At 52.5% G+C, this 11,103-nt stretch overlaps 5 protein-coding genes across 5 annotated transcripts; 1 reads left to right on the top strand and 4 right to left on the bottom strand.

Annotated features, from left to right (window-relative positions):
• Nucleotides 1-321: 321 nt before the first annotated feature.
• Nucleotides 322-721, bottom strand: H310_01482 (hypothetical protein; the record flags this gene model as incomplete). Its single annotated transcript, XM_008864594.1, has 2 exons — nt 322-603; nt 656-721. The coding sequence occupies 2 exons, from the start codon at nt 719-721 to the stop codon at nt 322-324; spliced, it is 348 nt and encodes a 115-aa protein (XP_008862816.1).
• Nucleotides 722-857: 136 nt separating this feature from the next.
• On the bottom strand, nt 858-2,761 carry H310_01481 (hypothetical protein). Its single transcript, XM_008864593.1, has 5 exons — nt 2,619-2,761; nt 1,967-2,577; nt 1,562-1,903; nt 1,120-1,512; nt 858-1,063 (listed from the first exon to the last, which is right to left on the bottom strand). Exons 1-5 carry the CDS (start codon nt 2,716-2,718, stop codon nt 1,016-1,018), a joined length of 1,494 nt encoding a protein of 497 aa, XP_008862815.1. The 5' UTR covers nt 2,719-2,761; the 3' UTR covers nt 858-1,015.
• A 333-nt stretch (nt 2,762-3,094) lies between these two features.
• H310_01480 (hypothetical protein) lies at nt 3,095-4,201 on the bottom strand. Its single transcript, XM_008864592.1, has one exon. The coding sequence runs from the start codon at nt 4,185-4,187 to the stop codon at nt 3,276-3,278; it is 912 nt and encodes a 303-aa protein (XP_008862814.1). The 5' UTR covers nt 4,188-4,201; the 3' UTR covers nt 3,095-3,275.
• Nucleotides 4,202-6,585: 2,384 nt separating this feature from the next.
• Nucleotides 6,586-8,724, top strand: H310_01479 (hypothetical protein). Its single transcript, XM_008864591.1, has 6 exons — nt 6,586-7,565; nt 7,628-7,714; nt 7,771-7,887; nt 7,934-8,227; nt 8,269-8,421; nt 8,469-8,724. The coding sequence occupies exons 1-6, from the start codon at nt 6,591-6,593 to the stop codon at nt 8,634-8,636; spliced, it is 1,794 nt and encodes a 597-aa protein (XP_008862813.1). The 5' UTR covers nt 6,586-6,590; the 3' UTR covers nt 8,637-8,724.
• A 93-nt stretch (nt 8,725-8,817) lies between these two features.
• H310_01478 (hypothetical protein) lies at nt 8,818-9,305 on the bottom strand. The gene has a single exon (XM_008864590.1). The coding sequence runs from the start codon at nt 9,280-9,282 to the stop codon at nt 8,887-8,889; it is 396 nt and encodes a 131-aa protein (XP_008862812.1). The 5' UTR covers nt 9,283-9,305; the 3' UTR covers nt 8,818-8,886.
• Between the last annotated feature and the right edge of the window lie 1,798 nt (nt 9,306-11,103).

Below are 11,103 nucleotides of genomic sequence, written 5' to 3'. Positions count from 1 at the left end.
GCGTCGACCCCACGGGACAGCCGGCAACAGCGCGGTAGTTGTACGACGAGAAGTTTCCGGGACGCAGTACCATGCCACCCACGACTCAACAGCGCCATATTGGAACCAGAATTAGCACCCTTTGGCGAGGAAGCCCGTGAGCGACACGACACGAATGGGAGCGCAATGACTTCGGTGGTCCGCCACAGCCGACTGACGCGATGGCCAAGCGTCTCGCGCAGCTGGCAGCGGCGATCTATCTCGGCCCCGTTACGACGGGCAAGGTGCTGATTGCCTCCGACGCGGAGGATTAGGTGAACACGACCACGGCGGCAAAGCAGACTACGATGAAATGCTGAAGAAAATGTAAATCCGCACCTTACTGATGCGGGTCACGTCGGTTGGCGTTGGTGCTGTTCCGCCCATGCGGAGGCGGATGAGCGTGATATTGATCGCGCCTAACACACCGTTGCCCAATTGATTCGCGATGGTAAAGGACGGGTCAGCGAAGAGGACCGAGAGCACGTTATATGTCGACTCGAGCAAAGTGTTAATGGCCCCGACAAGATCGAACGAGATGAGTACGAGCATGGCGCCCGTGTTCGGGGACGTAGCAAACGTTTCCTGTGCAAGACGTGGCAACGCACACGAGATTAAGAGGCAAGAGCCCACACACCCGGTACCGCATGTCGAGCTTCCTGTCCCAGGCAAAGAAGATTTGGTGGGTGTGGCCGACAGTCATGGGCCATGTCGACACGGGGGTCGTCGAGAACCAAAGTTTTCAAAGCTCGCCGCATGCAAGGACAAGAGAAGCTCCGTCAAATGTTGAGATTTGAGACAAGTATACCCACCTTCGTAATCGAATCCACCAATGTTGTCCAATCAAATGCAACTATTTCACAATTATTGGCCATTTTTATGCTTTCTTTAAGTGTAACAAAGCATTTCAACCGATCAACCGCAAGCATCACCGCGGTCTAATGACGGCACGACCGCGCTCTCCGATAGATTGTGCTGTAGTAAAGGAGTCCCCGTGCTACGCAAGCCCCGCCATGGTCACGTATTTCAGCTCAGTGTAATCGTCCTAGGCATATCACGATTTCAAACTATGCGCAGTGGAAAGCAGAGGTGAGATCGTACCAGCCCCACAATCGACCCTTCCCGACCTTGCCCGGACTGCTTGATACCACCAAATGGTGCCTGCACCGCGGATATCATGCCAGCATTTATGCCCACCATGCCCGTTTCCAAAACTTCCGACATACGCCAGGCTCGACCCAAGTCGGACGTGTAGCAATACGCTGCTAGTCCAACGTCCGTTGCGTTGGCCATTTCAACCACGTCGGCTTCCGTGTCGAACGACAGTACAGGCACAACGGGCCCAAATACTTCTTCGTTTGCGATGTTCATGTCCATCGTCACCTTGGAGAGTACGGTCGCTTGCATATAGTTTGGACCGAGGGCAGCATGCGGGCGGCCTCCCACCACCACCTGCGCGCCAGCTCGTTCCGCTTGCGAGACCAGTTCCATTACCTGCGTGGCACAAATTGAAAAAAGTTATGCCATGCACCCACGTGAATACCTTGTCGACAGCCGTTGGCGTGATCAACGGCCCCAGGTTGCACCCCGACGACACAGCGTCGCCAAGCGTCAAGTCAAGTACCCGATCGACCAAACGGCCTGTGAACTCTTCCAAAATGCTTTGCTGAACGAACACGCGGTTTGGGCACACGCACGTCTGCCCCGTGTTGCGAAACTTCGCTTGAATCAAACCGGCAACCGCTTCGTCTAGGTTGGCGTCGTCAAATACAATGAAAGGCGCGTTGCCGCCCAGTTCCATCGACACACGCTTCATCGTAGTGGCGCACTGCGCTGCCAGGAGCTTGCCGACCGACGTCGAGCCAGTAAACGACAACTTGCGCACCTACACCGTCACTGTCGTTTCAGCCAGCGTCGACACGCGTACACGATCAAGTGAGATGGCTACCGTGGGGTGGGTGGCCAAGGCGCGTCCAATGCGTGGTGCAGCATCGTGGGTGGCTGGAACCACGTTCAGGACACCGTCGGGCACCCCTGCCTCATGGCCCAACGTGGCAAAGGCAAGCGCCGACAGTGGCGTCGTGCCCGCAGGCTTGACAACTGCCGTACATCCGGCGGCCAACGCAGGCGCAACTTTACGGGCCAACATCCCAATGGGAAAGTTCCAAGGCGTGATCATAGCGCACACGCCGACGGGTTGGCGTATGGCCATTAGCCGACGGCTAGGGACGTGGTTCGGGATCATGAATCCTTCATAGCGAAGGCATTCGTGCGCAAAGAAGCGCAGGTAGTCAGCAGCATACGCGACCTCGCCAGCCGCTTCGACCAACGGCTTTCCGCTCTCGGTGGCCATGATGACCGCTAAGTCTTTGGTGTTGTCACGAAGGAGTTGGTCCCATTTCTGTAGCACTTCAGACCGTTCAAACGGCGTGCGAGATTTCCACGCGGCCAGCGCTTCGCCAGCAGCTTCCACGGCGTCATTCGTATCTGTCACGTCCATGGCTGCAATCGTGCCCACTGTGGCGCCATTCGACGGATTCTGAATGTCGTACGTCTCACCTACGCGAAGCTTAGTCTGCTGCATGAACCGACAAACCAACCCGAAGCGGCATTGACCCAACTTCCACCAATGTAGCCTTGTGCATGAAGGAGGTTCGGGCGCTGAAGGCGGCCCATAAACGTCGCGAGCACCCTCGACATGGCACTTCACAAAATTCCGCGGTCTCAGTGTTGTGTGTTCCAGTTGCTTTTGCTCAAAATACACCAACGGTGTGATGACTAACATTGCACATTTTGAGCCATCGCCTCCATCACTCAGACAGCGTCACTTCCGGTACGACTGGCGCACTAAAGAGTACGCTGCCTCTTTAAACGTTCTTGATCTCGGCAGCGCCCGCGCGCGCAGTCCCTCGGAGGTTTCGCCGCCCAACAGGTTCCGGGGGCATCCACATCCCCCATGATGATATATAATAGACAATAAATGATCAATAGCGAATAGATGAATCTCTATCTCCCTGAATTGCCAGCAACAACGAAAGGAATACTAGTATGCATCATCGTAGAATGATATAGATGAGGAATGCTTTATTCACATCTCGTCGTAGCTGACACACCAGGGGTGCGAGTGGTACGGACAAGCATTCGAAACAAATACCGTCAAGCAACTGACCATCGTTTTTGGCACGAGGAAGATGACGCCGACGAAGGTGTCCTTGGGTCGGAGGAACGTATTAATAGAATAAATTGCGATGCGGGCGCTATGGCCCCGTGGACAGCAGCATCGAGATGTCGCTTCGGTTGCTTGGACGAGTCGTCCGCGGAGAGTGGCTTCGCGGGACGTCGTTGTCCTCCAGTCTTTCAATATCCTCCACGGCAGCAGCCCCGCGCGTGTGCCTGCGTTCGATGTCGACAAGGCCGTTGTCCGCCAAATGCGCGCCATTGAGCACTTCCGCCGCCAGATTCACGTCCCCGAGCAATTTGATGAGGGGGTTGACGAAATCGATCACGACGTCGTGTCGGATGATGCGGCCGTCCCCGTCAAAATACGAGTGGACTGTGTCGAGCGCATCGACTTCGAGGCCAATGAGGTGCTGCACGAGGGACTCCCGACTCAGCACATGCGGGTACAATGTTTCCAGTGTGTTTCTTGAAGTGCGGACGATGTAGCGCGAGACAGCGCGGACGACGACGCCGTCTTCCTCCTTCATGTATTCACAACTGACAGGTCGGATGCGCAGGGAATGGTGAGACGTTGTCATGAGGCGCCATTGGTCCACAACACTCTCGGCGCCCTGGGCGTTCATAAAGCTTGTCGAGGTTGTCATGATCTTCCGAACGAAGTCATATTGGAATTGCTGTTGGACGGGGCACGTTGCGAACCCGTTCTGAAACACCTGATAGTACTGTTCAATGATGCGGACGGCCGCGTTGCCTCGGAACACGGACGCAGGCTCCCTCGCAACGAGCGCGCTGCCAGCTAGGACGTCCAATCGCCTCTGGAGTTCGTCGATATCGTGGGTCGCTGCTTCGTTGGCTTTCATGAGGTCTTGCGCTAGTTTGTGTTTCTTCAGACGACTGTTGCGCTGATTAAGCTTCCACTGAATGCGCCGCTTCTCCTTGAGCTCATCGTCTGCGTCGGCGTTGGCCTTCTTGCGCTTCTGCGCCACCATCTCGTCTCGTTTTGTGCATGCAGCTCTTCTGTTAGCAAGGGTGTTGTCACTGGGTAGGATATTAGCCAATCATGTTGCACTATACAGAAATATTGACCAATCCAATCGTGAGATTCGGTGAAATGACTCATGGGTGAAGACTTGATCTCTCAGCAACTTCAAGTGAAAAAGCGTATGCAGGTAAAAACGCGTCATAACCTGTCCACACTGGACGCAGTAATCGCACTTTAATAGGTTTAACGTTGACGTTTTATGAAACCGCTTGCGTTTTATTAGTCACTTTTACGCGACTGAACAGGTCAAAGATACTCGAGATCCCACGAACCCTTGTGGCGTTTGGCTTGGCACCGCTGCCTCGGATCCCTTGCCACATGCATGAATCAAAGACGTGTGCGGCTGCATTGCTTTCTATGCCTTCTTGCCTGGACCAACAGTCGCCTTGGGCGTCGCATCGCCCTGGCACACAAGGAAGGTAGACACCAATAGAGACAGTCGTTTTGCCGGTTCGATGAGTCACCAAAGGGTGTAACCAGCCGAAGAAGTCGCATCCCAAACACTGGCTCACGAGTTCAGTGTTTTCACGGGTAACAGCGCTACGTATCAATAGTTTTTCTGCTAGTGGATGGATGCCTGAATGCAGTGAAGGTCCCGGCTTGCTTGAGCGATGGAATGGTGACCGTGAATTGCAATGAGTTGCCAAAACTTGAGGTCGAAGAGGAAGAATTCGTCTTTGAAACGAATGGACAGATTGACGTTGATCACGACAGGACGATGGGCATTCAGTAGTGCACCTGCAACCACATCAATAGCTCCACGTGAAGCGCATTCTTGTGCAGGTCACGGTGGGCAGGACAATTGCTTCGCAATCGACCCACGCAGTTGTGGCTGATAATCGTCCGCCAAGTACGATTATGAGAGCCAAGATGGTATGACGGCCTTCGGTGGACTAAGGTGGGGATGCCGCGCTCTCTTGTACGGATAGCACACCACAATTGAGGGCAAACCTCAGCCATGAGTCTTCTTCGGCCGCCAGGATTGTCTTGATATGCATGCGAAAACGGACGTCCTGGGCAAATGTCTCGTCGATGATCGCGATCGCTATGTGGTGCACGTTGTAGACGGCCCAAGTCAACACCTCTTGAGCCCAACGTGGCACACACGTGCTGCTCGAGCAGGTACGCCAAATGAACCACTCACATCGACTACATGCAAGACCTCTTGCTGCACACTCCTGTGTGCAACGGTGACGGTGGCGACGTGTGGAGCAACGAATCTCCTTAAAACAACAACACCAGGGCACTCGTCGCGCAGTCCGTTGAGTGAAACGTTGTCACATGGGAGCACAGGTCATTCTGGTCGTCATGAGATTCGTTCGGACGCACTATTCGCGACCCAGCGCTGCCATCAGTACGGCCGTCATACTCGTATCGATAACTTTTCGCCTATGGCCAAGCTAAATGAAAGAGAGCTGCTCGTTCATCGAAAGCGCAAGCGAGAGTTACGCGAAGACAACGTCGACGTCGATCTGGACAAGCGGGGCCCTGTCATTTCATGGCTTGCCGTTTCCTTTCTGACCATGTTTGTTGATTGAATGGAATGTTCACAAAAGGCAAAGCGGGCGTAAAGTAAACACAGGTGATACACCAGCATGGACGAGGAGGTCGCGACGCCCCATAGCTCAAACCCGAATAGATTTCTAAACTTGTCTGGCGTCACGACTATCGTCTCAAACACTGTGAGCTCATGCGCTTGACACTTTGCCAGGAGATTTTGCTGGAGAAATTTCAGTCACGCCGCGTTGAGGAGAATGATGGCTGACATCTTCGCAGGACGAGGAATGGCCACCCGAGGCAATGGGCACGGACGATGCGTTTAAACTGGAACAAGTTGCCATTGACGATTCGACTTCTGACTAGGATAGTGCACAGCATCCGAAAATACCCGACATCTACCAGCATATATGTGACAACGCTCGACACTACAAGCAGATACTTACGCGAGCAATACGGGCTTCAAGCTCTTGCCCTTACGTTTGCGAGAGGCGCGTCCTATCCGAGATGAGCCATCACGCGCCATGGACACCCACGAAAGTCACCACCTCCCATGTCGTTCCCAGATTGACAAGTGATGCTCATCGCTCGTCTATATCCCCCCACTCATTGCTCGTCGGGTTTCGTCGGACATCGAGTACGACATACAAATGAAACCGCTATCTTTTCGTCGAGTTGGACAAAACGTTTGTAACCGCTGTTGTCACGTAACTGCCCTGACATGACTGCCCTCCCGTGATATCAAGTGGAACGACCGCATAACCATTGCTTTATCCGAATTGATGATGATTGGTCAAAATTCAGCGAATCAAAGCGGAGCTCCGACGTTGGAGATGGCAATTCCAGCAAGAGCATGTTGCACGTCTTGTATGGAAGCGCGACAGGCACCGGTCAGGATGTGGCCGAGCAGATCGGCCGCATGGCCACCGCCAGGCACATCCCAGTGATCGTTTCCTCTATGGATGCATTCGACATTCACCAACTGCCTGCGCTTAGCCATGTTGTGTTTGTCGCGTCGTCGACAGGCGACGGCGAAGCACCTGAAAACATGACGAGCACGTGGAAATTCCTTCTGCGGAAAAGCTTGGCGGCAGATTCGCTACAAGCTATGAAGATGGCTGTGTTTGGCTTGGGCGACTCCAGTTACGCTAAGTACAATGCAGTCGCCCGACGCCTGCATGCCCGGCTGCTTCAACTTGGTGCAGTCGACATCATCGGCCGCGGCCTTGGCGATGACCAGCATGAGCTTGGCTATCACGGCGCATTAAACCCATGGCTCGATAAGCTGTGGTCGGCATTATTGCAAATGGAACCCTTCATTCTGCCACCTGGTTTCGTCGTTGACGACAGCCCAAAGCCAACGCCACCAAAATACGTTGTACAAATCGTGACCGACGGAGCTGCCCTTACGAACGTGCCTGACACTCGCCATACGTTTTACGACCAACCCAAGACTGCATTGGATGGCAGTCACCTCATCCAAGCCACGTTGACTAAGAACGAACGACTCACTGCCGCCGACTGGACGCAGGATGTTCGCCACATCGAGCTGGCATTGCCCGCGTCGTCACCCACGTACTCTGCTGGCGACATTGCACTCCTATATCCTGAAAATGTTCAAACCGAAGCCATCGACTCGTTTTTAAACATGACGTTGCAATTGCCTCCCTCCACGCAACTGTTCATCCGCCGCATTGATGGCAAACCGTCTGGCCTGCCGTCGCGGTGCACGGCAGAAGAGTTGATGCGACAGTATTTGGACGTGTTTGGGACGCCGCGGCGATCGTTCTTTGAGCGGCTCTCGCTTTTTACGCAAGACCCCGACGAGGTAGACACGCCTCCCTGGTTTTAGCGTCCTGTCGTCATGATCGTTTGGTGGCTGTTATGCAGAAGGAAAAACTCATGGAGCTCAGCGCTCCGGAAGGGGCGGATCTCCTGCAGGACTACTGCGCTCGCGAACGCCGAACCTACATCGAGGTACCCCAAGCCGATTGCGACGTCCCACTCATCTTGCGGCTTGATTGGTCATGCAGGTGCTGCAAGACTTCTCCACTTGCCACGTGCCGTTGGAGTTCCTCGTAGAGTTGATTCCGTGCCTGGCGCCGCGCGCGTATTCGATTGCATCGTCGCCAAATGTGCACCCTCGCCAGGTCTGCTGCTTGTCCTCCTGTGACACGTCACGACGACCATCTACAGGTGCATTTGACAGTGGCGATCGTCGATTACTTGACGCCATACAAACGACACAAGAAAGGCGTGTGCTCCGCGTGGCTGGAAAAGTTGGAGGCCGGCGCGACCGTCCCAATGAGGATCAAGACGGGGCTTTTCCGCCTCACTTCAGCGATTCATTCGCAAAATGTCATCTTAATCGGACCAGGGACCGGCATTGCAGTCATGCGCGCCATCGCCCAAGAGCGCCAGGCCCAGCGCACCCATGGCACGTCCGTCGGCGACACGCATGTCTACTTTGGGTGCCGCCATAGGGACAAGGTACCAATTGACTCGACTGGTGGTTGACTAATGGCCGATAGGATTTCTTGTACGGCGACGAGTGGGCACAATTCGCGGAAAGTGGTGGTATCACATCGTTCAATGTGGCGTTCTCGCGCGACCAGGAAGACAAAGTCTACGTGCAAGCCAAGTTGGCGGAGCAAAAGGCAGCCGTTTTTGCAGTGCTTTCCCAGGTATATTGATGATACCAATGCCACTTGTGGATCGAAGTACTGTGTAGGGCGGGTATTGCTTCATCGCGGGGTCGGCGAAGCGCATGCCGTCGGATGTGTACTCGATCATTAGGGACATCATCGTGAGCGAAGGCCGCGTGTCTGGCAAGGAAGCGGACGCTATGATGAAGTCACTAGTCCGACAGAAACGCTATATTGTCGGGTCATGGTCGTAATGCTGCCGACTTCGATCGAACCACTTGAACAATGCAGGCCATTCATACCTTGGAGGTAATAGAGCGGTAATTGTAGTTGTGGTTGCACACGTCGCTGTATGGAGCACTCGGATAATCAGAGGTATCACAGGGATGGCTTTGCCCATGCCCGCATTCTGGATGACGTGGCGTACTTGCTGCATTGGAAAATATACTAGTATATAAATATGAATTTTATAATGCATGGAGCCGTCCTGCATTTGCTTTCGACCTAAGCTCGAATCGTGAAATAGTTGGAGTCGACGCCATGGCGGCCATCCATCGACAAGATGCGCAGTATGTAGTCGCCGCCCGTGGGAAGCGTTGATGGCACATGGGACACGACAAAAAAACCATTGTTCTCCACGTGATCTGCGAGAAGTGTGCACGTGTGGGGATTGCTCGAGCGCAAGAGCACGAGCCGCACTTCCGGGATGACTGACCCTGATGTGCATTCCCATTGAATGATGGCTGTTTCGCCACGATGCCACACGGTGGTGAAACTTGGCGAAGTGATGTGAAATGCCTTGGCCTCGGACGACTTGTCTTGCAGAAACTTGCTGCTTGGCATGCTCAAGGTGCGACTAAGGTGCGCGGAGTTCGGCGGCGGCGGACTCAACATCCGCATGAACGACACAGTTGCGATGTGGCATATTGCTACCTGTCACATGCGGCATCATCCACCAATGCCAAGTTCGCACGTTGGCACTTCTTTAACGAATTCAACAACGGCACAATGAAAAAACACAAAGGTGAGGTGCGGACGCCATGGCACCACGGGGTGATGGATGCCGAGCTAAAGACACGAATCGTTGCTGTTTTTAAGGACGCGGCAAGACGACAACTCGGCTCAAACTGTTGTCTGGCTGGCCGATGTTTGAGCCTCTTCGGCGAGCTTAACCTCGGCTTAATGAATCACTTTCCAATATGCACTCTATTGCCAAAGGTTCTTCTAATTCTTAGCGAGCCCATCTCTGAAGGATTTGACCATCATTCCTTCCGTTGCATAAAATAGTACAGGGAACGACTTTTCACCGTTGTCGAAGGAAATTGTCTAAAAATTTGAGTTTGACAAGAGAGAACAACGATCGAATGGTGTGCCAGCCGAAGATTTGACATTGACAACTCTACTTTTGTCTAATAATAATCCTTACTAGAATAAGGCAATATAATTGGCTATTATTCATCAATTCATCAGATGAGAGTTCCGAAAGACTATGATCTGCAGTAATGAGTAAACAGAGGTCATCTTACAATGACACAGTGCACTTTCCTTTCATAACCTCCAACAATATTTGAAAACGCAGTCATCCAAGATCAAAAGAATATCGATTGGTTACTATTAACAGAAAATTAAGGCGTAGTTCCAATTTCCCGGCCCAATCATGCTCCAGTCTTCTGAAATTCATCGAGGACCACTATATTGTAGAATTCCGTCGACCACTGAATATGTTTTGTTGAAAATTTAATCATGAAGATGATCGGGACTGACCTGTTATTGGTCAACATCTTGTGATTTTGAAAATATACATGCCCTCCACGACCAAATCATATAAAACTAAAGCGGACGTATTACTGTACTATGTAGATCGATGCCCGGCCAAGTAGGCATGAAACTTTATAAGTTAGATTCCACCAAGGGTGCGTGTTGTGTGCAGTGAGCGACGGAAAAATGTCCACAGTGGTAGTTCACAACAAATTCGTCATATCAATACTGTATAGTTACAGCATTCAATCTGCAAAAAGTAATTGAGGTGTATTTAGTCAATGGGTGACAAATGCTTTCACGACCTAGTACCTGATATCATGCATAACATATAGTTGGAGGTTCTATCAAATTAATGTATTAACCTGCTGACTTCATCTTTGTTGTACCAATACTACTCTGGTCCGTAATGTTTGTCCCATTGACCTTTCGATTGGCGGGATTTTTCTCATTTTGGCTGTATTTTCGATCTGATTGGTGCAATCGAAAGCGCAAGATAAGTCCTTTGATTGGCTGGTTTCAAAACAAACCAATAGGTTTCAATTACCAAGATATAGACCACCAAAGCGGCGGGAGCCAAAGCAGCTCAACATTTTGACCTGTCACTCATTCATTTCAGAATTTCCACTAACTCAAGACACCCACGCGCATCCCACTAGCCCTCTACACACTGCCACAACGCCAGCGTTCCCATGAGTTCATTACCTGACAGCGTCAGACGCACAAAGAACCTCACGGCCGACCAGAGGCGCGGAGCCTATGAGAGCCTCCTAGAACTCTCTGTCTGCGGCAAGCTTCCGTATGGGGCTTTCAAGGCCCAGCCCCAGCTGCATGACTGCAACTGGCGACCATAGCTCGCCTGTGGAAGCAAGGACGCAGCTCCTTTGCCGACGGACGCGCCATCGCCGCGATCGGGTCAAAAATCAGTGGTAAAACCTTTATAAATCCATATTATGTCTTTTT

Source organism: Aphanomyces invadans (genome assembly GCF_000520115.1).
Source record: "Aphanomyces invadans strain NJM9701 unplaced genomic scaffold supercont1.2, whole genome shotgun sequence".
NCBI classification, from domain to species: domain Eukaryota; phylum Oomycota; class Saprolegniomycetes; order Saprolegniales; family Verrucalvaceae; genus Aphanomyces; species Aphanomyces invadans.
The sequence above is the reverse complement of the archived record's forward strand: the minus strand, read 5'-3'. Positions and strand labels throughout refer to the sequence as shown.